Here is a 27,744-nt window from a genome sequence, read left to right as displayed (position 1 = left end):
GGGGTATTGACGAACTTTTCCAGGCGGTCTGAGCCTTGATTTTCCAAGGGGTTTTTGTTCATTTTTTAGATTTTCCAAAGGGGATATTAAAGGTTTCCTGGGGATTCTCTCCTCCTAAACTGACATCAATAGTTATTTTCCAGACCCTTTTTCACAAAATTTCACTTTCCAGGGGTGTCGACCCCTAATTTCCAGGTAGCGACTCCAGAGGATTTTTCAAATTTTAATTTTTTTTCTAAATCTATCCTATCTTGTAGAGCTTTGAAAAAGAAAGAAAATGAGGGGTCATAGGCCTCCAGAGGATAAGTGGTTGTAAAGATATATATTCAAATTTTAGTGTCGAAAATTTGACTAAAAATGTCAAAAAAAAGATTAGGAAAATAGCTTGGAAAAATTCAAAAAATGTGTCAAAAAAGAAAAAAAAGAAATTTTCCAGTCATGCTTCTTAAATTTTGCAGGGAGAATTCTTTGATGGTGTTAAAATATTATTATATAAAAATATTTGTAAAATATTTAGTATATTCATCAAAATAACGAAAGATATATCTTTTTTTGAAAAAAGAAGACATTGCATTGTTTTATTTTTGTTTTTGAAGAAAATAGCTTGGAAAAGGTTGAAATGAGTCAAAAAAGGTGGTAGGACCCATTTTCAAGGGGCCTCTGGAAATGGAGGAACAAAAACTTATGAGTGTAAAGAATAAGTTTTTCTGAAAGGAGAAACCCCAAATGAAAAGAAAATCCATTTTGGCAGAGATAAAAACTTTTTTTGGGGACATTCCCATGCAAAAGAAGCAAAAAAGTGAAAAAAACTACATGAAAATGAAAGAACTAAAATTAGTGAATGTGATTTTTGAATTCCTCACCCTTTTTCGGATAAACATACAAAGTTTCAGCCTTCAAATACATTTTCCTCCGTTTCCAGACACATTTGTTCATCGGTAGTTGCAAATTTTTTTTCTCCCATCGGCAAACAATTTTCAAAATGTTGCAAAACGTTGGGCATTTTACCAATTTGCCGTCTAGCCCGTGTCCACAGTGTTATATACCGCTGGAAAGCTAAGATCACGGGCTTTCATTTAGTAAAAACCGGAACGCTTTAATAGCATACATAGAAAAAAAGTTCGAAGGGTTCAAAGTTCACGGAAAAATGAAACATTTGGTTTGACGTCAACGTCCAACGAAAGTTGCATGACTTCTGGAGTCGCTATTCCAGGGGATAGTTTGTTATCCAAAATTTCGAGGGGGGTTAGCTTAGGCGGCAATCACAAATATATTCGTTTCGCGTCGCCTGACCGACTCTCGAAAATTGAGTAAAATTGAGTCGGTGAGTCGGTAAATTTGTCAGAATTTTTCTGTCAATGACCTTTCCTTCGTGCAAAAATTTTATTTTTGCCGATTTTTTGCGAGCGATTTCTAGCGCATTCGCAGCATTTTGACTTTGTTTATCATTACATGCACCATTTTGGGGCCGGAGGTCACAGTGTTCAAAGGTCATTTTTCTAAGACTCACTTTTTAGACCCAACGAGGACGCGAAATGAAGATATTTGTGATTGCCGCCTTAGTGAAAAAAGTTCGTCAATATCCCTGTACAATTTCTTTTTGGAAGAGCCCATTTTTACCGTCACCTCGATTTTGATGAGTGTTTGTTTTGTTCTTTCATTCCAAGCATGAAGCATGACCTTTCCGAAAAAAGATTCAAATATGCTACGTCAGCGCTAGAATGGGGGCGCTTCGCCTTAAAATAATACCCAACATTAAAAACCATCTGCATGTGTGAAGGGGATCAACAAAATTTCATGTATTTGTACAAGGAATGTTATATTCTTTAGGTGTTAAAAATGCATGCGGGCGGACGGGCGGTCGAAAAAATTCACGGGTTTTTTTCTCCCCCCTAACGGCCAAATGCTGCTAAAAAATTCGAAAATTGAAAGTTGACGGCCCCTTCTTTTGTTTAAGGGTACTGCGCATGTTTACCAAATATTCATTTCTGACAGTCATAGTGGGCAGAGGGGTATCAAGCCCCCCTCAAAAATGGCGACCCCCTCTTTTAGCTCAACCCCCTCTTAAAAATGAAAATTCCTTGACCCCCCTCTTTTTATGGAACCCCCCTCTTTTTCCCAGGTTTAAGTTCAACCCCCTCTTTTTTCGACCTTTTATGAAACCTTTTACAAAAGCAGAGGTTGAAAAAGCAACATATCCATCAAGAGTTGTAGAAACAGAGTTTTTGCTTCATTCCAGGGGGGGGGGTCAGGGTCAGGGTCCAGGATACCAACCCAGGGCCCAAAAACCCGACTTTTCGAGATTTGAAAGTAGTAGACACCACCACCCCCTAAATTGGTATCAATACCAACTTAAAAACCCCAATTTTCTAAAAAAGGGGGACCCACCCCCCTAAATTGGTATCAATACCAACAAGAAAATCCTGATTTTCTGAAAAAGAGGGGACCACCCCCCCCCTAAATTGGTATCGATACGAACTTGAAAATCCCGATTTTTCTGAAAAAGGGGGACCCACCCGCCCTAAATTGGCAATTAGTAAAAATGCAAGAAGTTATATGGATATGATACTGCATACAAGGGACGCTAAACTAAATCTGTGGATGTTTTTATTCAAAGAACATTCCTTTTATTAATCACTTATATTATGTACCACACTTTAGACTCCTGAAAATGAAAACAAGTTTTTCTCATTCTACAGTAACACAACTTATATTTCTTGAACTAAATTAGCAAAATGTATCAAATTCATAAAACTAGTTGATAAAGTAGACTAGATAAAAAACTCATTGTATTAGGCACGCCTAGAGTCTTTGTAACATAGCCTACTTTAATCGTAGAAATTTTAGCGAGACTAATTTTAGCGTATTAGCGAGTTTTCCCTATTTCCGCTAAAATAAATCTCGCCGAATCGACAGATCGCTAAAATTTATCCGCGCAAAATTTCTGGTTAAATTCCTTGATACATTTTTATCAATATGAAGGGTTTCAGTGCAAAGAAATGCTAGAAAACGAATTCAGTCAATAATGTAATACGAGTGTTTGCTAAAATTTATCCACGCAAAACTTTTTGAAATCGTGATTCGCTAAAATACATCCAAAAAAAATCAAGATTTTCCTGACTCGCTAATATACGCTAAAATTAGTTTCGCTAAAATTTCTACAATTATAAAGTATATGATGAACGTTGTGTACAGAAAAATTTTATCACAACTAAAAAAGCTCTAAGATCTGCTAAGACTTGATTCAGTTTGTTCAACTCAACTTCAATGAATTTTGGTTGATTGAAAGGATTGAGAGCAGCAAAAGTTGAATAAAAATTTTATTTCAATTATATAATGAAGAATGCTTTTATATGGAATCAGGGTATAGTGTAAACGATTCAAATAAGTTACATTGTACAACATTTGAAGTCAGATACCAATTTTAAATTCAGCAAAAATAAAAAAGGGGGATCCACCACCCCCTCATTTTGGTATCAATACCAACTTAAAGATTCCCTAATTTTCAAAAAAAGGGGGACCCACCCCCTCATTTTGGTATCGATACCAACTTGACTTTTTGAAATTTGAAAAAAAAAATTGACACCACCCCCCCCCCGGCCCTGGGTTTGGTATCTGGATCCTGACCCCCCTGTTCATTCATATGAATGGAAATATAATAATTGTTATATAAAAAATTTGAAAATGTTTTTTGATCGAACAAAAGCAGACAAAGTCACTCAAAAACTTTCAAAAAACCACAAAGAATGTACTCTTAGGAGGTTACTACAGATTTAAATGAAAAGTTGAACTCGTTATATGTTTTGATTGCAAGCTTTTGAGAATATCTACCTGGTTCTACCTTTGTTTTTGGGAACGTTTATTTTTGCAAATTGTAAAAATTCCCAAAATTTTTGCATAGATTAAATTTTGCAAAATTCGTGAAAACCGCAAAAATGAATCCACGCAAAAATTAATTCACTTAAGGTACAACCAAAAAAATCCAGAAAGTGGCAATCAATTGTAGAATTCCCAATTTTTTTGCATAGATTAAATTTTGCAAAAATGGCAAAATTTGCGAAGAACGCGAAAATAAGTACTTAGTACTCAGAAAAAATTCTTTGATTCTTGAAAATGAATTAACCACAACAATATATACACATTAAGGTCCCAAGTAATTAAAAAGAGCACTATTCAGACTTTTGTGATACACAAACAATTATTTTCTACTCGTAGAACTGGTTAGACACAGGACTTGTTTTCAGGACACTCTGTATATGATTTACTCTGATCTTTTCTCTCCAATTTTAGCTGTCATAAAAAAACAATTAAAAATGAATGTTGAACACGAAGTCAAACTCTTGGTAGAGGAAATGAAACGTCTGGGCGAGAAAAATGCCGATGGACAATATGTTGTCAACTTTGGCGTTATTTTCAACGACACAAGATGTGCAAATATCTTCGAGGCTCTTGTTGGTACCTTGAGAGCAGCTAAACGCAAGAAGATTGTCAAATTCGAAGGCGAGTTGCTCCTTCAAGGTGTTCATGATAATGTACCAATTACATTGCTTCAAGGAAATGATGACTAGAATGGGTGGGATGTTATCTACATAAATTTAGTAATTTATTTCATCATCGATAAACATTTTTTATTTAATTTATAGTGAATTCTATCGAAAACTTTTTCACTTTTCAGTTTTTTTTACATTCAATTCTTTTATTAGGGTTTTTATGTTCTGTTTGGGACTTTAATTGCCAGGGGGCAATTCAAGTAATTTGATTTGTGAGCAGTCAGCTCTTATAATAGTTTCTAATTTTTTTGCAACTTTTGAACTCCTAAATTTTTAATTGAAATGGTAAAAAAGAATTTTGTTATAATTCATAGGGCGAAAAATAAATATTTTTGTTCATAGTTTGACAACTTAACGCATTATGTATCAATTATGATAAATTTTTTTCCATTTATGGTCTCTGCTGTAATAATTTTGCTACAGTGTGGCGAACTTGAACTTTTGAAAGAATTTAGGTAACTTCGAGTTTTTAGAGAACAGTTTTATTAAATCAGCTTTTAGGTATTTTTGCCAAGCTACCACGTATCAAATTTTAATGATTTGCTACTTTGTTACTTCTACTGATCACATCTCTTAATAAATGATAAACGCTGTAACCTACGATGCCTATATAAATATCTTTATGTTGACCCCGCCCTTTTCAATATCCAGTAAAATATCATATGGTTTCTCAACTTTCGTTTAATTTTTTAAATCTTAAAGAGACAAAAAAGTGCAAAAACACCGTAGCTGTTACAAATACCGTCATGCAGGCTGGCAAAGGTGTCATTATCAAGAAAGCTAAAAACTTGAAATATGTTTATTTGGAAGATGGTAAAAAAGAGAAGATGGAGAAGTTTATGTTCCCATGCAAAGATTTGATAGGAAAACCATATGGCACTGCATTCAAAGTTATTGGGAGAGATCTGGAGGTGATCGATCCAACAGTTGTCGAAGAACACCGCACAGAATATGAAAAATTAGCTGAACTCGGTGAGTATGTATTTTAGAGACAATGGTAGATGATTATTTTTCCAAGCTATGAATTTGATCGAAATTTAGTAGAGGAACGACTTGCTTGAGATGGTATTATCCTAAACTTTTTGTTTAAAAAGGCAGTTACTTCATGCTTGTAAAACTAATATAGAAGCCCCTACGGAAGAGAATAACATCGTGACTCACTCTTTTTGTAGAAAAAAGTGAGAAGAAAGAGGTCACTCAAGATAACCGTGATATCGTAGACAGTGCTGAAACGCAAAAACTGGACAAGAAGACCATCATGGGTTTCCGTAACGAAGGAATGGAAGGTGAAAAGATAGTGGAAAAGTTGATCGAGAACAGCGCCACATTCAAAGATCGAACTGAATTCTCACAAGCCAAATATTTGAAGAAGAAAGAGAAAAAGTAGGGCGAATTGATAATATGCGAGTATCGAGTTACAACTCGCACTTTTCATGTCTTATCCAAAAGATTTCAACTCGCAATTCGCGATTTTATTTTCTTAAAAATGAAACTCGTAACTCGCAACTCGCATATCTAATAATATAACAGGGGGGGTCAGGGTCCAGGATACCAACCCAGGGCCCAAAAACCTGACTTTTCGAGATTTAAAAGTAGTAGACACCACCACCCCCTAAATTGGTATCAATACCAACTTGAAAACCCCAATTTTCTAAAAAAGGGGGGACCCACCCCCCCTAAATTGGTATCGATACTAACATGAAAATCCTGATTTTCTGAAAAAGTGGGGACCCACCCCCCTAAATTGGTATCGATACGAACTTGAAAATCCTGATTTTTCTGAAAAAGGGGGACCCCCCCCCCCTAAATTGGCAATCAGTAAAAATGCAAGAAGTTATATGCATAGGATACTGCATACAACAGATGCTAAACAAAATCTGTGGATGTTTTTATTCAAAGAACATTCCTCTTATTAATCACTTATATTATGTACCACACTTTAGACTCCTGAAAATGAAAACAATTTTTTCTCATTCTAACACAAAGTAAATTAAGTTTCTTGAACTAAATTGGCAAAATGTATCAAATTCATAAAACTAGTTGATAAACTAGACTAGATAAAAAACTCATTGTATTAGGCAGGCCTAAAGTCTTTGTAACATAATGATGATGCCTATATAATGAACGTTATGTACAGAAAAGTTTTATCACAACTAAAAAAGTTCTAAGATCTGCTAAGACTTGATTCAGTTTGTTCAACTCTAGTTTTGAATGCAAAAATTATAAAAAGGGGGACCCACCCCCTCATTTTGGTATCGATACCAATTTAAAGATTCCCTAATTTTCAAAAAAAGGGGGACCCACCTCCTTATTTTGGTATCAATACCAACTCGACTTTTTGAAATTTGAAAAAAAAAATTGACACCACCCCCCGGCCCTGGGTTTGGTATCTGGATCCTGAACCCCCCTGAATATAAACTCGTAACTTGCAAGACCAACTCGCATAATACAAATTCACGAAGTAAGTGGCTTTTGGATGATACTCTTCAGTCAACTCCTTCGTTTATATCATGGTTATGGAGTTCTTTTCTAACCTTCGCTTCCCTTTTCATGATACCAGCCCTCTCATTATTTATGTGACGCAACCAAAGAATGAATTATTTAAAGAGTTTTCGCTAGGGGGGTCTACTTGTGCCAAGGAACTTTTTTTAGACCTCAAAAATCGATGTCAAGGTAAAACCCCTTGACCACAAAATTTGACGAAATCTCAAAGTCAATAAAATCCAAAACCACTTATATTGAAAGCTCTCAACAAAACGATGTATAGATAATAAGATTATTATTGTTAATAGAAAACCCGCTCTGGAAAAACTCTTTAAATACTTTTAATTCTTTGAGATGACCAGGTTTGGTTGCGCCGCGTAAAATATGTCACGGGGCCTAAGGGTTTGTCCCCTACTATTTTTGTTCTTACTCAATTTGACTCTCAAATCATGTCTAGGTCGTACTGACGTCAGCGATGTTTTTGACTTCAAACGTTTGTTTTAATAAGGGAGTGTGAGAGACTGTTATCTTAATTTTTTTTGCTCAGAACAGAACTTTTTTTTCTTCCAAATTCCCGACCCCGTCATAGAAATTTCGAATGGTTTTAGTTTAGATTTATAGAAGTTGATTGATTTAGTTACTCGTGTTTTCACAAAATTTAATGAACAACTAAAATTAAAACAACAAACATAGTTGACGAATCGTGTTTTCTCACGAGATATTTCAAAAAAGCTTGATTTGCAAAATTCACTTCGCACAGTACCCTTAAGGGGATTAATATCCGCGAGGATTTATATTTCGCGAGTTTCTTCGAGAGTATTTTCGAAAACTCGCGAAATTTAATCCTTGCAAAAATTAATTTTTCATGCAGTTTGTCCAGGTTTGTCTCCTTAAATCTCAAAAACCCTAAGAAATTGAAATAAAATAGTAAAAAAGGCATTAGGGGCCATCCATATAGTACGTACGCAGTGAAGGGGGGGGGGAGAGGGGGTTTAGCAAAAGCGTACATCTATTGTTTAAATGACATCATTTCTATTGTTCTCTGCGTACAAGGGGGGAGGGGGTATTAAATTTTTGGAAAATCTTTACGTACGTACCATATGGACGGCCCCTTATCTCGCGAAAATAAGTCTTGCAAAATTAAATTATTTCCGAAAAAAATTGTCTCGCGAAAATTAATCCCCTTAAGGTAGTCTTATGATATTGACAATAATTTTCGAATATTTCTATTTAAGGTACTTGCAGCATTTCGTTGCTCTTCGCCCAACAGTCCGTCTCCTTGCAGAAATGTATTTCAACAAGGCCCCTGACAAGATCTTGGACATGAGGCTAGACACACTAGCTCAAATACTGACTTACTCAAACGTCCAAAGTGGATCCAAAGTTCTGCTGACGGATTCATGCAAAGGTCTCGTAATGGGCGCCGTTCTCGAGAGACTTGGGCTTGAAGGCTCTGCACTACAAATACACCAAGGCAACGAGCCTGTACGTGCCATTGTTGAGCAATTGAATTTTAGCCTGGAAGATGTCGAGAGACTAGCCTGTAGTTTCCAATTGGATAAATTGGAAGTTTTTAAAGAACTTCAAGGACGCTCTGACTGCTCAGAAGAGGAATTAATGGAAGCCATATTAGGGAAATTATATAATTTAGACTCTAATACGACAAAAAATGCGCAACAAAAGATGGAAAATGGAACAGAGGCTAAAATGGAAGGTACAGAGTTTACTGTTAAGACAGAAGCTGAAGATCCAGGCTATGAAGCGAAACCGACGAACGAAGAACTGACTGCCCCAGTAACCGAAAACAACCGTAAACGAAAATTTGATAAAAAGGAAAACAGATCAACGACAAATAACCGACAACCGAAAGCACCGCGCGTTTCGTTTCTGACACGTGAACGAAGACGTATCGAATGTGTCCGCGCGATGCAGTTAATGAAAGAAAAGAAATTTGATTCTTTAATCATCGCTTCGAAGTACCATCCGAAAGCAATCTTGTTATCTCTTCTCGAATATTTACAAGACTCTCGCCCGTTTGTGGTCTACTGCCAATACCAAGAACCACTGATGGAGTGTTATGTGACTCTAAAAGATATGAAGGTTGCCGTTAATGTCGATATTACGGAGACGTGGCACCGGAACGTCCAAGTCTTAACTGACCGCAGTCATCCGGAAATTGTTATGTCGGCAACGGGTGGCTACATTTTACGTGGAATCAAAGTTAAACCTTAACTGAGTTGAATATTTTGGTGAGAATTCTTTTTAAATGAAAACATTGTGTGAAGTATGTTTCTTCACTATTAAACGAAAGATTTCACAACTATTGGTTTCGTAAAATAATTCTAGTAGTTGTTCATTTGGCTTTCTTGGTTTCAAGCCAATTTTATATATTTATAAAATTGTGCGCTGCCTGATCTTGCAATGCAAAAACATTACAGGATATTTCTTTTTTCTATCAAACATGTAGAATGTCTTCATTGTCAATTAGAACAATCAATTGACGTAACACGCCCTATTCCGTTTTTATTCAGTTGTTATGCTGTCAATCTGCCTTTAAACTGCTTCAAATGATAGCAATGTCGATGCTTAATTTTCCTAAAAGTCACTAGAATGAAGAAATGGGGTCGGGTGTAGTAAAGATTGTCAGATTAACTCTCGAAATTTCTCCAAATCACATACTTACATAAAAAGATTTCTTTTTACAGAAATTCAGAAAATTACAAAACTCCATTTCTACCAAAATTAAAGAATTCATATTTTGGATGTTTATTTTCAATGCCTCAACTTCTGGCTTTTTGTTGACCATCTTATTGACCATATTGTCCGTGGCCGTTTCCGTTTCCACCGCCATTTCCATTGCCATTTCCATTGTTCCCGTTTCCGTTTCCACCGCCATTTCCATTGCCATTTCCATTGTTCCCGTTTCCGTTTCCACCGCCATTTCCATTGCCATTTCCATTGTTCCCTTTTCCGTTTCCACCGCCATTTCCATTTCCTTCTCCATTACCAGACTTAAAAATTAAAGATATTTTACTATAATGATGCCTATAGCTACTTCCTAAGTTAATTTTATCTCTAAAGTCTGTTCACGATAAGTGTGCACTCTTTTTTCTTTTACCTGTAACTTTTGAGGGAATTCCTCAATCTTCATAAATTTAGTATCGTTGGAGAGATATTTGTGAGTGGAACAATTGAAAATCAAAATGTCTTTTAAAAAAATTCTAAAAATGAAGATGAAAATGAAGAAGAAAAAAATGAAGATCTTGTAGAAAAGTGCTATAACTTTCATTTTCACTGGAGAGATTCCTTGATCTTAGGAGCTCATCACTGTGAAGATATTTCACTGAAATATTTATTCAATATAAAGTTATGATACAAAGTTAATAAGTGATTGACCCCAAAAAACAGCGGAAAACAGCAGAAAACAGGGTTTTTAGACGTCAATCAGCTTATAACTTTGTTTGATATCTTTTGACTGAATTATTATCTTTTAGAATTTTTTTCACAGTGATGACGTTCAATGATCAAGGATTCACTTAAGTGAAAATGATGGTTATAGCACTTTTCTACAAGATCTTCATTTTTTTCTTCATTTTCATCTTCATTTTTAGAATTTTTTTAAAGACTTTTTAATTTTAAATTGTTCCACTCACAAATATCTCTCCAACGATACTAAATTTATGAAGATTGAGGAATTCCCTCAAAAGTTACAGGTAAAAGAAAAAAGAGTGCACACTTATCGTGAATAGACTTTAAATGGACAATTACCTCTCTCTGACATAAGTGCTAAATCAACACTGAAATGCCCAATATTATTTGTTCTCATTATAAGTGAGTAACCAGCAGAAATTTTTTTCTTACCTTCTTTCGTTTTGATCCAGGACCCAGACAAATGTAGACAACTTTCAATGTTGTCCCATACGTGTTGACAATGTTACAAACAGGGTAATACTAAAAGAAATTTGTCGAAGGAAAATAATTTATCTCCAAAAAAATAAGAACAATTTAAGAACAATGCTGAGCCTGGAATGGGCTCTTCCAGGAAATGTTTGTGCATGGGGAGTGGAGGGTATCCGCAGGGGATAGTGAAAAATCTAAAAAATTTGCCTTGCTCTTTTTGGGGGTAGCTTTGCTCTGTTTGAGGGTAATTTTGAGTGTCCAGTTAATGCTTGTCCCGGGGGTCAAAAGTCACAATGTCCGGGTTTATTTCCAAAAAATGTTATATCCTCCACCCCAATTTTCAATTTTTTTCTGAAAAAGCCCAATTACTCGATTTTAAGAAATTTAGGGGTTAAAGTAATAAAAATTGCGATAAATCCTTGAGGGCTCTGACCATAGTCAGAAAATTGATTTTAGTATCTGAGCATAAAAGTTATGTTTTAGATTTTTTAACACTTTTAACAAAGAATTGCCTTTATAAATTGCTTTTTAATCAAACCCCTTAAGAGTAATTAAGAACTTAATTGCAAAAATGACGTTATGAACTTTAAAAAGACGTTAATAATATGTTGCATCACCTTCTTTTATAAAAAGTGCTAAACCTTAATGCATAATTAACCTTTTTGCTTCGAACTTTTTTCAAGCTGTCCGCAAAGAATTGAGCTATTGTAAATTTTGCGGAAAATTTTTCTAAAAAGATGTGTCAAAAGTTATGACTGTTTTATAAGCAAAATCCAGATGAAAAATTGATGAAAAACCACTATTTTGAAGATTTCGAGACAAAGAAGCATATACAAAAATTTTCCGCAAAAATTTTATAATTCGGTAAAAGATACAAAATTTGTTTTCTTCGCCGAAACTAAGCTCTTCAAAGTTGAAATACTCTTCCTCGAAAAAGTCTTCATTTTCTTCTTCATCAAATATTTCCAATGCAATTTTTGAATTTTCAGATTCAGGAGTAGTTTGTCTAACAAAAAATGTATAACATGTCATAGTTTCGTTGGTTACATCAGTCAGAAAACACATTTTTAAACACATCAATTATGAAAAATTAACTACTACTATTAACTACTACACTACAGTGAGAGCCCTTAAATGCCTCAATTTCACCTTATAGATACAGTGTCCGGGGTGGGAATTTTCCAAAACAATGAAACAAAACACTAAATGCTAGGGTGAGTATAAGAAGGTACAGTGCATACACTAGCTATATCTTCCTTCGTTTCGAGCGTAAAACTGCTTTGTTTTTGAAAAACCATTACCAAGGTGATTAAATCCCTTGATTCTTCAAATGTTACTTTAGTAAATAGAAACCTTCTTATGAACTCCTCTGTCATCAATCTATAACCATAGTAATATTTTTAAAAAGAGGTAAACGTTGCTTGTGACGTAATTTATGGAAAAGTCTTTTGATTAGGCTATATTTCTACCCATTTATTTGCATAAGCATAAGTCTAAAAAAGCTAACATCGCAAATATAAAGGGGCGGGTACAGATAGCGATTGTTACCTTTTTACTTTGTCCATTTTCCAATTCATTGGTCCATTCTCCATAACATTTATCGGTCATCTTTTGCGGAACCAGATCAGGATGTTCGCCTTCCGGAGGTTCGTTACCATTCAAATAGATGCGTTCGATTGTGATGACGTCATCAACTCCATTTCTTCGTTGGCATGCCAACAATAAATCCATGTCAATCCCTGCTTCCTCTATTGATGATAAGATATTTATCTTAGTTAAGAGGAAGAAGCTTTAGTATTTCGATTCACAGACTTCTATAGATTTGCTTCCTAGCAACACCAACTAAGGGAAGTTTCTTTCTTCAAATAAGCTTTCTTGTCCATTGAGACGCACGTAGAAAGGTTATCTGATGAAAATCTCAAATCACTGTTTATTTTGTGGGTACACAGTTAATTGTTGCAGGAAAATAGATTCTCATTTAAAACTCCAACCCAGTCCTTTATACCTTGAGTATCAGAGGTTGAGTTTTCAAAGAACATTCTTAAGGGAACTTATTTTGGCGGGAACTAATTTTGGCGAATGACGTACAACTTAAATCTGTTCTATTTTGCCTTATTTGAAGCTTTTTTTGTTAACTCAAGAACTTATTTAGGCAAAATACCATTTAATTTTGCGGGAACTAATTTTGGTAATTTTTTTCTAAATTCGCCAAATTCGTCACAATTACTTCCCGCCAAAACAAGTTCCCTTAAGGTATCAACCTCTGAGGACCAATCAAAAGAATTTTATTGCGCATGTGTCAATGTAATCACTGTAGAAAGAATCAAAGACGAAGAGCAAATATTAGCATATTAATGTCTTTCAGACTGTATCAATATACATGTTTACTATTGGCAAATTCCCCAAAAACCTCCAAGTGGCTCGGGGTACCAGATTGATCCTGACTAACCTTCTTTTTCTTCAGCAATTTTTGGCTTCTTTTCTTCTTCACCCCATTTCTCATTTCCAGTTGGTTCAGCATCATGACAATTGTATACCACACGCACGGTATCACTGTCACTCACGTTTACACGGGGCAAGTTCAACGAACATGTTGCCCCTGCAATAAAAAGGTTACAGATCATTAAAGGGAATCATTTGTCCTACCATTTGCTTACACACCATTTTAAAATTTTAAACCAAAGAAAAGAACAACTTTTCCCCCGTTTGGCTCATTTTTAATGAACATTAATTTTATGATCTATTCGTCAAAAACTAAACTCACTCTAATATCCATAAAATGCCTTTCCCTTTTTCATGACTATTCGTCTGGAGTACCAACCTCCTTGCTTGCTTGCCTAAATTTTAAATTACTCAGCTCCTTTCTTATTGGTTAAACATGACGTTACTTAGATTCCTATTGGTTAAAAATGACGTTACTTAGATTCCTATTGGTCAAAAATGACGTAACTTAGATCTACCAATAGAAATGAAAATTCACTGCACTGTAAGGGTCCGATTTTAGAAGCCAAATTTTGGGCCGAACGTATGGTCGTTTTCAGATCGAGTGCCCCCCCCCCGGGCTATTGGTAAATCAAAATTATTCACCTTGTCCACCATTGGACCCTTTGCTCTTTTTCATTTGTCGATCGCATTGGTCTTTGACTTTTTGTTGAAGTTTTTCTTCCAAAGGCTCGTTATTGACTGTGATACCACCCACCAGGACGAACCCTGGATCGTTCGGACAATGCAACGTGATTGGGAATCCAGTGCTTTCAACTAGAAAAGAAAGATTACCGTACAATCAAATCACTTTCCTGAGCAGCACGGATTGGTTAATTTGGGATGAGCTGGAGTTTTTATAAGATACTTCACTAATTGGTCGTTTGAAGTAATAGAAATGACGCGTTCTTTAAGAAAAGTAACAAAATTGTTTTTACTACAGGGTGTCTCTAATTAAAGTATCGAGTTTGAACATGCGATTGAGTAGAAAAGTTTGTGTTTGTTATCGCTAAAATACAAGAACGTTCTCCATCACACAGGCTTATTACAAAAGGTAGTTACAACGTATAAATTAATCGTAATGACAAAGAAAAAAGAGGGAGAGCTTAAAATACAATTTTGTGAACACGCACATAAAGCTTTCTATTCAATCGCATGTTCAAACTCGATACTTTAATTAGGGACACCCTGTACATGTTAACGACCAACCAAATCCAATAAGAGTTCAACCAAATCCAATAAGAGCTTGTAAAAACTCCAGCTTGTCCCGTTAATTTGGCTCAATTACAACATAATTTGTATATGTAATCACATGATAACGAGTGCAATTCGAATATAATTGCACGAGTGATTTTTTTGTTATTAACTTTCCGAGTCCGAAAGGACGAATGCAATTAAAACGTTCGATGCAAAAAAAATGTAAGAAAAAACATTAAAATCAATTTTGTACATATTGGCGCCTCATTGAAGAGTGTGATTAACGATTAATTGCTCTCTACAGGATGCAATTAACGATTAATTGCTCTCTTTGAAGGCGCGCCAAAGAAGAAAAAATAACTCATCGTGCGATTATGAGTTTTAACCAATGAGATTGATTTAATTGTTGATGTATGTGAGACGTAATCTCAAGTGCCCTGAGTGCCGTTTGACTTGTTTTCGATTTTTCCAACTTTCTCCCTATTTTCGACCGTCAAGATTTTTTTTCCCGCCATGATCGTTTCCTTTCTATCATTCCTTGGGGTATTCAGGATCACAGTTTTCAACCTCCCTGGGCATAAGTCTCCCCTATTCGTTTGTAGAAAATCAAGCTTAACACTTACCAAGTTTCCCCAGCAAGTTGAGATAGCCAGTGGTTTGATGAATAAGACACGCTAAAGCAAGTGTCATTAAAATTTGTGTCATTTTGAGACACTCTAGTTGTATGTAAAAAATTCTCTCTCTTCCAAACGTATTTTCTAGATGCAGAATCTTTGGTTTTGATAAAGTCTTCTAAACACTCCCCAGATCAGAGTTCCTTCAAGAAACCATCAAATACGCAAATGGGGTAGCAAGTCTTTCTCCAACATTTTCATGCACCAGTTCGTGACTCTAAACTCTTTCTTTGTTCTATTGTTGAGTTCTGTGTCTCATCCTCGCGTGAAAAAGAAAAGTTGCTATGCAGCAGTAGTTCTTGTTAGACAGAGGAATTTTAGGGGGTTTTTTTCTTCGAGTAAATTTCAATTATTTTTTCAATAGTATGTTAATAAACAAAATGTTTCCAATAAAATCAACATTTATATAAGGGAATTTAAATTCAAATAACATTTAAGAAATAAATACCCAAGATATATTCAATTTTATGAAAAAGAAAAAAACATTGGGAGCCATTAGCCAAACACATTTAACAGGAGATGTATCAGGACATCCCCTTCTCACAGACCCACTGGAAAATTGGCCAAAATATCGTCCACTGTGGAAAACTATACTGTAATTTTTGTCACCACTGAAAACAATCAGATAAGCAAATCCCACTGCAAAATATTGTGCTATTTTTCCATCCCCACTGAATTAAAGAAACCAGCCATAAAAACATTGGAATATCAATCCGTCCGTTATTGTTACCTCCACTGGCTGACAAAATCCAACCGCGTCTGTGAGAAGGGGTGTATCAGGTGGCCAAAAGGATACAAGGGTTTGTCAGTAAAAAGAAGTTGCATAAGTGAAACTGAATTGCACATTGGGCCGCCTAGAATCGCACTTGAAACTAATCCAGATATTTCCTATTCCATAATCTAAAACCTTTGTTAATAGCATGATGATTTTATACACCACCTAGAGACTTAGACTATAGAGACTGAATTGTTAACCGGTAGAAACCTTGTTTACAGTACCGTATCTAACTATATGTGAAATCACAATATTGTTTTTCGTGTAAATGAAAATTGTTAGAAATTACTAAAAGCCAAACCTGTCAGATATACACATCTTGAACATTTGTAAATTTGGGACCCTGCAGACCCTGTTAGATAGCTTCAGTGCCTAAAAAGGTACCTTGACCAGCGGAGTGAACCCCCTCCCCGGGTTTAATGGACTTTATTAATATACAGATGGGCGAGGAATATACACAAATCTTTAGGATTGACTAGAGTACTTTGGCTGAAAAGTGTGACGTGGTTTAGATAGGAAATCTTATCTTACCCAAGCTGCCTAGGTCATGTGACATTAAAATATAATTTCAGCATCAGTGCGCTTGACCCGACCAATCAGAAGCTTCACGGATTTTCGAAAATAATATCAATAGCCACAAACAGTCAGGGATATGTGCAAATTAGACGATAGCCGGTCAGTTGTTAAACTGGATCAGATCGATTTAGACGAGAGCCTATCGGTTAAATAACCGGTCATTGGTTGTTTAGCCTATGCAAAATGCAATGAGGAAAAACTGTAATATGAATAGTCGCGTCATTATTTCTTCTTGAACTGACCCTCCTTAAGGTAGCGAGCACCTCACTAAAAACCGGGATTTTTCATCTCGTTTCTTAGTGAGTTCCACTTTGACGATTTTCGAAAAATAGAAGCCTTTCAAGTGTTTTGACGCAAATTCGATTATTTTGCTACTGCAGGAGCTCCGAAAGTTAAAAGTGACGTCAAAAAATCGAATGTTTAGAGCCTGAAAACCCGGGCTCAAAACATTCGAAAAAGTCGCAAAGTGGAATAGACGTTAATTGCGTAAAAAAAAAACGCGAGTGACGTCTAGTATAGGCTATCCTTAAGGTAACCTGAGATCAGATTGTGGTTGTTTTCTGCCCGCCACGCTGAAGCTCTAAAGGGATGGGTGAAAACATACAATCTGACGAATATGCAATCTCGAAATCGTAAGGACCGTGTTCGTCTAAAAGGACTGGGGATGACAAAAATGTTGCGTGATCGTGTTTATGAATAGGGCACCGTATTAGTTTCAACAAGATTCTTGTTGTAAAATTTTCCGTGGGAGGACTACTTTCCTCAGATGTATAATTTTCAAGTGCCTTCAGAGGTTTACTGCGCACGTAAGAAAATTATGAACAGCTGTTATCAGGTTACCTTAAGGGCTCTGACCATAGTCAGAAAATTTGTTAGGGGTTTTGAAGATAAAACTTTTGTTTTGGGTTCCTTGACACTTTTAACAAAAATTTGCCTTTGCAAGTTGTTTGGTAATTTATTCTGTCAATAGTAATTATAATTAAGAATTAAATTACAAAATCGACGTTGTAAACTAAAAAAACGTTAATACATAATAGATTAGAATGTTAAATTACCCTCTTAAACAAAAAATGCTAAGTTTGAATGGGTAATTAACTTTTTTTCCTTCGAAATTTTTTTAAATTGTCCGCAAAGAATTGAACTATTTGAAACTTTTCGGAAAAATTTCTAAATCGATGTAATGTATCAAAAATTATAGCTGTTTTTCTTCTACGAAAAAATGGAATGAAAAATTGGTCAAAAACCGCTTTTTCCAAGATTTTGAGACCAAAGAACTTTTACAAAAATTTTCCGAAAATGTTTTTTCTTCGTCAAAAATAAAGGGTTGAAATACTGCTCTTCGCAAAAGTCTTCATTTTCTTCTTCAATAATTTGTTTCATTGTGATTCTGTGATTCTTTAATTTTCAGATTGAGGAATAGTTGGCCTAACAGCCCTAACAGAAAAATGTATAACACACCATAGTTTTCGAGTTTTGTTGGCTACATCAGGCAGAAATCTATATTTTGTACATGACAAATATCGAAATTCACTATGTATGATGGTCGTCAGGGCCCTTAGCACAAAGAGCATTTTCCATTAAAGGTTTTGTTCATTTCAACTCATTGGAAAGAAATCAAAAAAAAATCTCAATAATTCTTTCCTTTGTTTGAAATTCTGGAAGTTGTCTATGATGCGGTTTTAACTAACTTTTCCGAGATAGATATATGGTGACAATTACGCATGCACTTTAATGAACTTTTATTATCTCAGAAACCAGAGTCGGTTTTTCGTAGCCCAAAAATTAACTCGAAAAAAAGAACTTGGGTCTGGGCCTCGATTTCTGCGGGCTGAATAACTTTTTCGATTCGATGACTGTTCTTTCAGTGTGTACAGTCCTATAAATTGCGCTCTGAAGAAAAATTGTTAGATGTACTATAGCCTTTACTTTTCGATGCCGTAGAAAAGTTTGTTATTGTATTTGTCAACGTGTTGTTTAACAGACCGAACGAAAACCGAGAAATTTCTCGGTAGCGAGTTTTCTGACAGTGGTAAAGTAGCAGCTTTCAGTGAAGATGTCAGGCGGAAGCTTGCTACTTTATACCTTTACTTAGCTGATTTCGTTGTCATTGTCGTAAGGTCTCGTGTACTTTGTCTACCATCTTACTTCCTACCTAAAGTGAAACTGTTTTTTGGTGGCAAATAAACACAAAATTTCTGGAAGGATCAAAACACTAAAATAGTTTGTAAATATGAGGGGTAAAAAGGGAAAGAGTCCACCAATTCTCAGCCAAGAATTTGTTATTCAAAATCATGGAGATATTGTATCATGTATGTGTATGTTATTCATGGTTGGGCTAATGTTTCAGGTAAACTTTTCGAAGTCTATTTCACGGTTTCATTCAAACTTCTAGCCTGGGAATCCCAAGCTCATAATTTTAGAAAAAACAAAAAATACCTCACCTCACAAAGTTCTAAAATTATAGAGCTTGGTGCAGGTAGATTAGTCTGATACAGAATGTTATAAACAGTCTGTGTGTGAACCCTTGTTGACAGACTTGCTGAACTTTGGAAACCCATGTACACACACATAATCAACTTACCATAAAAACTCTTTCACAAGTTCTAAGGACTTTCAAAACTACTAAAAACCACATCAAAACATCAGCCACATGTATTTAGACATCCAGCCAACAGCCATTTTGTTTCTAAATGAATCTATGTTTTCATTTTCATTTGTTTTCCTTTTTTCTGCAGAGTCAGCTTTTTCCATAAATTATGCGCGCGCATCGAAATTATCAAAATGCGCGCAAAAATACTGCTAGATAATACGCCAAAAGCTGACCAATCAGGCCACACCTGCATTGCAGGGAAAAATCTCCCTGCAGGCGAGTTACCTGCCCAAGCGTTAAACCAGCAGCAAAAATATCATAAACTAGACTGTGAAAAAAGTTTAACGCTTGGATTCCCAGGCTATCAAACTTCCAGCATCGTCTATAAGACCAATTCACTGTGATGTCATTATGTTTTGGTTTGTCTTGTTTAGTCTAGCAAAGATGCATTGAAATACAGGATAATTGAGAGACAAATGCCCCCAATTTTGCCCCCAACTTTTGTCTCTTTTACCTTGGTTTTCAAGCTGAAAATCTTTATAAACAAAAGTGAGACCAAGTGAGATCACAAAAACAAACCAAAACAAGTAAGAAGTGGTCTATGTATGGTCTCATAATTTTGTTTACAGTCCCTTTCTAACTTTGTCATCCTTTTTTAGAGAAATAAGTAGGTTGGATGATTGAAATAATGTTTTATACCATAACTTTGTGTAACAGACTTTCTGCCTTGTTACTTGGCCATCTTGAATTTACTGTATATGCAAAAAAATGATTGCAAATTTTTTCTGTAGCAAGATTTCATAGGGAAAAAACAAAGAGCCCCTTGGTCAATTTTTTCCACCTGTGGATGCAAAACCTTTGAAAAAGATAGTGCTAGTATAAAACTTACATACATGATTAACATTTGTATCAGTTTGGATGGAAAATACATAAATGACAGGGCTGTGAAATATTCTGCAACTTCAGTGTTGTCCAAATGTCCAAAAATATATATAAGATTTGACCTTGCCTCTGAACCAAGAAAAGGGTCTAAGTAGAGAGAGGTCAGTCAAATTTTCAAACATCATAAGGAAAAAAAAACTAGCAGGCTCGTCTGATAGCCCTAGGCACAAGAAAAAAAATGAGGGGTCAGTTTTGAGAAATGGTTCAGTATTTCAAAAGGTATAAGAAAAAAAAATGGATGGTGAAAATCTTACCGTGAAGTTGCGTAACTTGCATCAGTGGAGGGAGGAAACTTGCATAGCTATCAAATGAGTGACCAATCAAATAAGCAAAATCTCAATTAACAAAATGAACTACGTGGCCTTGCGACTTGCAGCTCTACTCTACCTTTTTGTTTTGATTTAACTAACTTTGTATTTTAATGACCAGTCAGGTCTGGCCAGGTCATTCATTTGAGGGCTATGCAAGTTTCCCTCCACTGATGCAAGTTACCCGACTTTGCGGTACCTTTTTGGTAAAAACGCGTCCTTACCATCCAAAGTCAAATTGCATTTTCAGAGCGCACCAAAAAGACACAAAATGGCGCGAAAAAATAGCCTACAAAGATTATGTCATACGAGTCTGCTTGCGTGAGGTTGAAAATCTCTCAACCAGCATTTTTTGTATTTTTGCATTTTCAACATTTAGAATTTCGATCAATAGTGAAGCCTTTAAAATTGGGGACACAAACTTTATTTTTGAAAAGCTATTGCTTGAAATCATCTGAAAAATCTAGCTGGTAAATAAAAAAAAAATTCTAAACCTGTAGAAAAGCAACATTTTCACTTAAGTTTGAAATATAGTAATGATCTACGCGAGGGTCTGTGGACCAGCGGGTCTGAGCGGGTATCAAAAGAAAGCTTATTCTTTTGTGTGTTTTCTTCAAAGAAAAATCAGCCTGAAAGAACGCTTCAAGCATGATGACTGTTTGAAGACCACCCGTTGGAACTTTTTTTGGTGTCATCATCTTTTTTGTTTACATTTTTTCCTCGGTCAGAAGAAATGTGATAACTTTAGTTGTAGAAGACAGGAAGGCTAATTTGCTAAAAAACGCTGTTTTATTAAAAAAAATTTAGATTTTGCTTGATTTTGCTTGTATGTTATTTCGAGAAAATTAGCAGGTAGTTGGAAGCGTTGCTTAGAAGAGCATCGCTCCCATATCGCCGTGTCAATTCAAGACAGACTTAAGTCCATTTTTTCGAAAATTGACTTAAGACCATAACCCCCTATTTCAGCATGCACGCTTTCCAAAAACGGCCTTAAGTCCACAGAATTCTAATGGGAAAGAGGTGTATTTTGCAATTAAAAATAAATAAGAATTTACAATGTTCCATAATATTTCAACCATAAACAGCCTTAAGTCCTAAATTTTAGTGCAAATTTTCTATGAAGCAAATTTTCTATGAAGCATTGACATGAAATGTGTAGCCTTAAGTCCAACACATCTCAATCTTTAAAGTCAATTATCTCAAAATGGAAAAAATGGACTTAAGGCTGTCTTGAATTGACACGGCGATATCCAAGACAGCAATGTTCTTAGCCAAATTACTTAATTTTTTGATGAGATGGATGTTTTTTTCCTAACATAGTCCTATTTTAATATAAAAGAATATTTGTGTTTGAGCATGAAATTTTGGTTTCTAAACTTGTTTTTTATAAAAAACAAAGAACAAATTTTAGTAGATTGTTGCTATATTTGTGTTCTGAATGATTGTTGGATGGTTGCGCTCGCGTAGATATCAATTATCATTCAACCACGCCAAATACGAAAACAAAACCAAGCTCTCGAACGAATTTTTGCGGCATTTACATAACTAGACAAACCCTAAAGTTATGTGGCGATTTGTAAGAAAGTGCAAACCGTTCAACAGAAGTTAGCCTGAAATGTGATCTTTGTTTGAATGAAAAATTTGAAATCACTTTGCGTAAAGACAGTATACTGAACTCAAGATCTGAACTCATCTCAAAATGCCGGCACACCAACAAACACTTACTTGAAAACTTTGATTCTAATGATTGACGTCAATTTTTTTTAATATGAAGACCCTTTATGTATTGAATTTTTTTTAAATAAACATAGAATTTTGTTTCAATAGTTATTTCTAATCAACTGATCAATGCGTAAGCAAAAAACTTAAAGTATTGAGAATATCAATTACTTATGCGTTAAATGCATAACCAGGTAGGTCCATGAAGAAAGTACCGCTTGTTATTTTATGATTTAAATTTTTTTAATTTTCAGGCTACACAACCTCTTGCTCAAGTATTTATTGCTGCACAACACAATGTGACTAAAGAAGTCGAGGGTAAGAAAGTTTGGACTTTATACATCAAAGGATAAGTTTTTACATATTGACTTTTTTTTTTGCAATTTGAAAATCTTAATTTTTTTGTAAAAATTATGTGAAAACTTGCAAAAATTAATTCACTTATCAACTTGATTATATCTTTTTACACTGCTCAGCTTTTGAAACTCTACGAGGAACTTTGTCAAAATTAGCAAAATTTGACCAAAACTTTTAAGGTAATTATATTCAAACTTTTAGGTGAACAAACCCTAGTGAATTATACAACAGGATTGAGAGATTTATGCACCATCTTCTTCTACTCTTTGTGCTGGATTGTTGTCCATGCTGTCATCCAAGAATATATTCTCGATGTAAGTTCCCTTTTTCTCCCGTTCGTTCAATTGTTTTTAAGAGAGTGCTCCTTGACTTGAAACTCCATAACTTTAGATCTAATCTAGATTCAGAACGGCATGCTTGAGACTGATTCTTCTGGTCCTCAGGAAGGGTTTCAGCAGAGTTGCAACTTTTCCATTTGTAGGCAAAAATTTTCCAGTCGAACTCTCTAATGATGATTTCGTCTCAATAATTTAATAAGTTCAAAGAAAGAGCTTGCGTAAAGTTCAGAGTCATAAGTCAGCTGGTTTTAGAATGGATGTCGCCTGTCTATCTGTCAAACTCTCCAGAACTTGAACAATTACTATTTCTGTGATGTCCTTGGAGGGTTGATCGCAATATAGATCTCAACATTTCGCTATTTTGAAAACTTTCTGCTTGGCCTTTTAAGTAAGTTCTAGTTCTCTAGTAGCTCAAAATCTATATTTTTTTTCTTCAAATATATATTTTATTATGTTCTAATTCTTATTTGGCACATTTAGAGATTCAACAAACGATTCCACATGTCGAAAACCAAGTATGGTAAATTCAATGATTCAGGAAACATGCTACCCTTTTATGTGGCCTCTGTTGCAGTAGCTGTCGATCAAATCATGAAGGTTAGTACAAAGAGCACTGATTTTCATTTACTTGACTGGATCGGGCTTCCCATATAAAAGAACACTTGTTTCAGTTTTAGAGTTTACTAAGTAGTCCGCCATTATGTTTTCAATTCTGGTCATCAACAGTGCGATTCAAATGTTTTGAAATTCAAATGCTCGAAAACTTAAGGTAAATTCGAAAACAACATGGCAGGCTAGTCAATTTCAAAACTGGACATATTCCACTGGAAATCTCTGGGTAGTGAGCCTATTTATTGTTTAAAGGAATATGATATCTGTGATTGTTCATTTTTTCGGTTTCTGAAAATGCACCTTTCTCAGCGATATTCAGAATTTAAACATGACGAAGTGCCATTGTGAGCTCCTTTCATTAGAAGCTCTCCATAGACAACATAGTTAACACAAAAATAGAATTGTTTAGTCAACAACCCATTTGGGTTGATGTTATGCCTTTCTCTGGGAGATATTTTGGATGAAAAGAATAAAACAAAGCACTGAGTAGAGTTGTCGGTTAATTAGAAGCAATGATTTTTCACTTTCAGCTTGAGCTGTTACCAAAAGTGTCCAAATTATGGGAAAGCTATCCACAGACTGAGATGTCGTTCATGGTCAAGTTTTACTTCATTCTTCAAATCGCTTACTGGATTCATTGTTTCCCTGAGTTGTATTTCATGAAGACGAGACGTGAAGAAATCAAAGAGAAAGTCACCATGTATTCTCTCTACTTGTTGTTCATCTCATCCGCCTACGTCATGAGGTTGGTAGAGCTTACAGTTGATGCTCCCTTATTCGATTCTCAAGGGAAAATTGATTTTCATCATTATAAGTATCGTATAGTAAAGCGTCATTTGAGAGTTTCTCGTTGACGGTGACTTTCAATATTATTGAATAATGGAGCGTATCGAATAGTAGAACATCGAATTAGACATCTAGCAATTAGAATGGACAAGAAAAAGGTTGGCCGTCTAAACTATAGCATAGAGTGAGACACACTAGCCTATACTAGACGTCACCCGCGTTTTTTCTACACAATTAACGTCTATTCCACTTTGCGACTTAAGCCCTTGCAGTAGCAAAAATATCGAATTTGCGTCAAAACACTTTAAAGGCTTCTATTTTTCGAAAATCGTCAAAGTGGAACTCACTAAGAAACGAGATGAAAAATCCCGGTTTTTAGTGAGGTGCTCGCTAGAGACACACTGGTGTGGTGTTCTACGCAAAACAATAGGGCCACTTTAACACGTTACATTTTATTGGTTAGAAGTGACGTAAAAATTGAATTTAACCAATGGAATGGCTTCATTTTGTTTCAGAGCGGAACGGAACTGTTTCATGCGAATATGGTCTAAAAGGTTTAAATGTTAAATTTTCTGATTATCTTTGTATGTATCATTAAAACTTTCCCCCCTTTTTTAGTGGAACTCACATCGCAATGATTTTATTGGCCATCCATTACGTTCCTGAAGCCATCTTTGCTTTGACTCGACTCATCCACTGTGCTGGCAAAACAAACCTTTCCTCACATGGGTATGTAGCACCAGAAGATGAAATCACCAAACCATTGTTTCTTTTATCGTTTCGAACTCTTTTCACGCGTTTTTTTCTTAACGAACAGAGTGGCGCAAAACCATCGTTTGGTGGGACTCTTTTATTTATCTAGTTTTATCAATTTTAAAACGGGAATTTAATGCTAGTCTCTGATCTCTGACCTCTTATACCGACAGATCAGTATCCTGTTCAACCCTAAAAATGGAGAATTGTGAAATTATATATAATCCAGTTGAAACAATAAATATATCACCCTTTTTGATATATACTTATTTCTTTTTTTTTCTTTAGATTTTTAGCCTGGGCTGTTACCTTTTTGCTTGCACGTATTGCCACCATTAGCCTCACCATTTTAATTGTCTGGTAAGTTAACTTGTTAACTCTGCCCAACCTCGCCTCTGTCTGTTAGTATTAATGACTTTTTAGTTTTGTTATTATTACTTTTTTGTATCCATGTCTAAGATACACTTTTCTATTTAATCAGTGCTCTTCCGTTTCAACTGGACTTTCGTCTCAGCGTAGTATATAAAAATGAGCTCTACGGTCTCAAAATTCTGCATAATTCACCGAAGTTCCAAACTGAATTTATGCGTTAAAAAGTTTGATATTTGGTATATTTAGTACTTATCTAGTATTTTTGTTAATGGTACTAAATAGAACTTTTGCCCTTAATCAGGGGGGTCAAGCAGTTAGTACATGGCACCCATGACACTTGCAGTGGGAGTCCATTTTCAAAATTGGCAAAATGCATTTAGTATACGCTTGGCGATTAACAGCAAATTGTGTGTACTAACTGCCAAAAATCAAGCTTTTTTGGCAAAAAATGGGATTTTGGAACAAAAATTTTAATTTTTTACAAAATTCAAAAAAAAATTTCAATATTAAATTCAATTTTTGAATATGAAAAGAACTTCCAAAATTCTACATTTTTTTCTAGAATATTTTTAATTTCTAACATAATTTCAACATCAAAGATGTTGAAATGGCCAAAATTGCGATAATGGTTTATTTTGGGGGTGATGCATTGAAATTTGACCTCAAAATCAGTTAGTATATTTTGTACTAAGCGAAAAGGGCTGGTGGTCCTTTTTCAAAATTATCAAAATTCATTTATTACTCATAGTGTTCCGGTGTAACGCTTGACCCCCCCTACCTTGAGACACATATTTCCAGAGAGGTTTGATGGAAAATAATTGAAAAGGCTAATTCTCACGGGCTCTCTCAAGTGTTTTCGTTTAAACTGAACAGTGTGTCCATGTATCTTGACCCTTGTGCTTTTCCATATTCAGGTTTGGACTCGGAAAATCACAAATCGAACGAATTGATTGTATTAGTGGAAATTACAATACACAAACTATTCGGTAAATTTCTTATCACAAACTATTCTAAAATTCAATATCCATTGAACCAGTAACTTCTTAGTTTTTGTAAAAGATTATTTGAAGCTCGTTCCCGCCCAATTAACTTTATTTATACAATTTGGTGTTATTTAACCCCTTCCTTTCGAACGTTGAACTCATACTCTGGTAACACTTGGAACTGTCTTCAGTCATGCGTCTCTTATTCGAACCTCTATTATTCGAATTTAAATATTTGTCCCCTCAGCTAGAAACTAGTATAAAAACTCATTCTAAATATTTGAATCTTTTATAATTTGAAAATCAACGTTACTATTTAACCCCTAAATCTAAACTAACTTTTATAAAGAAGATCTTTTTTATTATGTTTAGTATCGCTTGGTTGGCCGCTGTTGTTCTCGTTCAAGCCTGGATGGCATGGAACTTCATCATGTTCCAAGTCCAACGCTACCGTGATTCAATGCCCGCACGGTCCGCACGCACGACTGAAAAGAAGAAGAAAACCAAGGATGCGAAAAACGGAAAAGCCAACAGATCATCACCTCGAGTAAAGAAGGAGAAACAAGAAAAACAAGATTAGATGATTTTTAATATCCGATTTGATCAACAAGGCTTTTTTCTTGACCTTATTCGATTTCGATCTATGAAAATATTTTTAACAAAACTTAAAACGTCTTAGACTATCAACATCTAAACCGCATTACATCATCTCTTCACAATCAGCTGATAAAAATTTAAAGTTTTCTTTTTCAGAGCTTCTAGCCTATGCGTTTTATATTACTACCTCTCCATTTGGTAAAATAATTTTAAAACTCATACAGCCCAAGTTTAAAATGACTACTTTAAACGTTTTGGAAAAGGATTTCTACCATAAAATAAACAGTCTGTTTAGTAAATACTTGTATTCATAGTGAAGAAGTTTATTTAAAATAATATTTTTAAAACGAAATAGCAATACCTAGGTTATAGGCCAATTACCTTTTAGCCAATTGGATTTTTATTTTCAGAATGAAGGAAGTTTTACCAACAGTTTTATAATTTATAATTTTTAAAAATGGTGTTTTTTTTTTGGCTATGCTAATGATGGCTTTAGTCTTTAACGGTATAGCTGAAAATTTACAATTGAGACCTTTATTCCCTAATGGAATTTATTGACTTCTCTCTCTAAAGGAAATGAAAAGACAAAATTTCAGATCAACAGCTACCTTCTGTGTTTATTGAAATAGAAAATGAATATTTCTTTTTGAAATTTTACGAAATTATTTTTTAACTGTTATGAAAATTTCAGGGGATGAAAAGTTTATACTTTTTTTCTATCAGATGTAATTTCAAGATAACATTTTGTGA

The 27,744-nt window shown here is 35.0% G+C and overlaps 3 protein-coding genes across 3 annotated transcripts; 2 read left to right on the top strand and 1 right to left on the bottom strand.

The window, feature by feature from the left end:
* Positions 1-4,288: 4,288 nt before the first annotated feature.
* Positions 4,289-9,560, top strand: LOC136807677 (tRNA (adenine(58)-N(1))-methyltransferase non-catalytic subunit TRM6-like). Its single transcript, XM_067064273.1, has 3 exons — positions 4,289-5,522; positions 5,723-5,933; positions 8,270-9,560. Exons 1-3 carry the CDS (start codon positions 5,213-5,215, stop codon positions 9,264-9,266), a joined length of 1,518 nt encoding a protein of 505 aa, XP_066920374.1. The 5' UTR covers positions 4,289-5,212; the 3' UTR covers positions 9,267-9,560.
* A 103-nt stretch (positions 9,561-9,663) lies between these two features.
* Positions 9,664-15,452, bottom strand: LOC136807679 (uncharacterized). Its single transcript, XM_067064276.1, has 6 exons — positions 15,236-15,452; positions 14,022-14,192; positions 13,384-13,533; positions 12,483-12,682; positions 10,896-10,985; positions 9,664-10,045 (listed from the first exon to the last, which is right to left on the bottom strand). Exons 1-6 carry the CDS (start codon positions 15,315-15,317, stop codon positions 9,842-9,844), a joined length of 897 nt encoding a protein of 298 aa, XP_066920377.1. The 5' UTR covers positions 15,318-15,452; the 3' UTR covers positions 9,664-9,841.
* A 3,320-nt stretch (positions 15,453-18,772) lies between these two features.
* On the top strand, positions 18,773-27,374 carry LOC136807678 (translocating chain-associated membrane protein 1-like). The gene is made up of 9 exons (XM_067064275.1): positions 18,773-18,984; positions 22,451-22,514; positions 22,755-22,867; positions 23,372-23,488; positions 24,034-24,248; positions 24,908-25,018; positions 25,331-25,402; positions 26,329-26,400; positions 26,770-27,374. The coding sequence occupies exons 1-9, from the start codon at positions 18,868-18,870 to the stop codon at positions 26,975-26,977; spliced, it is 1,089 nt and encodes a 362-aa protein (XP_066920376.1). The 5' UTR covers positions 18,773-18,867; the 3' UTR covers positions 26,978-27,374.
* The last annotated feature ends 370 nt before the right edge of the window (positions 27,375-27,744 follow it).

Source organism: Clytia hemisphaerica, unplaced genomic scaffold (genome assembly GCF_902728285.1).
Source record: "Clytia hemisphaerica strain Z4C2 unplaced genomic scaffold, Clytia hemisphaerica genome assembly, whole genome shotgun sequence".
In the NCBI taxonomy this organism is placed as follows: domain Eukaryota; kingdom Metazoa; phylum Cnidaria; class Hydrozoa; order Leptothecata; family Clytiidae; genus Clytia; species Clytia hemisphaerica.
The sequence above is the reverse complement of the archived record's forward strand: the minus strand, read 5'-3'. Positions and strand labels throughout refer to the sequence as shown.

What these genes read in the sequence shown, in the direction of transcription:
- LOC136807677 (XM_067064273.1), top strand. Translation starts at nt 5,213, where the DNA reads ATGGTTTCTCAACTTTCGTTTAATTTTTTAAATCTTAAAGAGACAAAA. An exon ending in TGAAAAATTAGCTGAACTCG is followed by an intron (nt 5,523 to 5,722) that starts GTGAGTATGTAT and finishes CTCTTTTTGTAG; the next exon opens with AAAAAAGTGAGAAGAAAGAG. An exon ending in TTGAAGAAGAAAGAGAAAAA is followed by an intron (nt 5,934 to 8,269) that starts GTAGGGCGAATT and finishes TTTCTATTTAAG; the next exon opens with GTACTTGCAGCATTTCGTTG.
- LOC136807679 (XM_067064276.1), bottom strand. Translation starts at nt 15,317, where the DNA reads ATGACACAAATTTTAATGACACTTGCTTTAGCGTGTCTTATTCATCAA. An exon ending in AATTGCTGAAGAAAAAGAAG is followed by an intron (nt 12,683 to 13,383) that starts GTTAGTCAGGAT and finishes TATCATCAATAG; the next exon opens with AGGAAGCAGGGATTGACATG. An exon ending in AAAATGGACAAAGTAAAAAG is followed by an intron (nt 10,986 to 12,482) that starts GTAACAATCGCT and finishes AATTTCTTTTAG; the next exon opens with TATTACCCTGTTTGTAACAT.
- LOC136807678 (XM_067064275.1), top strand. Translation starts at nt 18,868, where the DNA reads ATGAGGGGTAAAAAGGGAAAGAGTCCACCAATTCTCAGCCAAGAATTT. An exon ending in TCCAAGAATATATTCTCGAT is followed by an intron (nt 22,868 to 23,371) that starts GTAAGTTCCCTT and finishes TGGCACATTTAG; the next exon opens with AGATTCAACAAACGATTCCA. An exon ending in CTCACCATTTTAATTGTCTG is followed by an intron (nt 25,403 to 26,328) that starts GTAAGTTAACTT and finishes TTCCATATTCAG; the next exon opens with GTTTGGACTCGGAAAATCAC.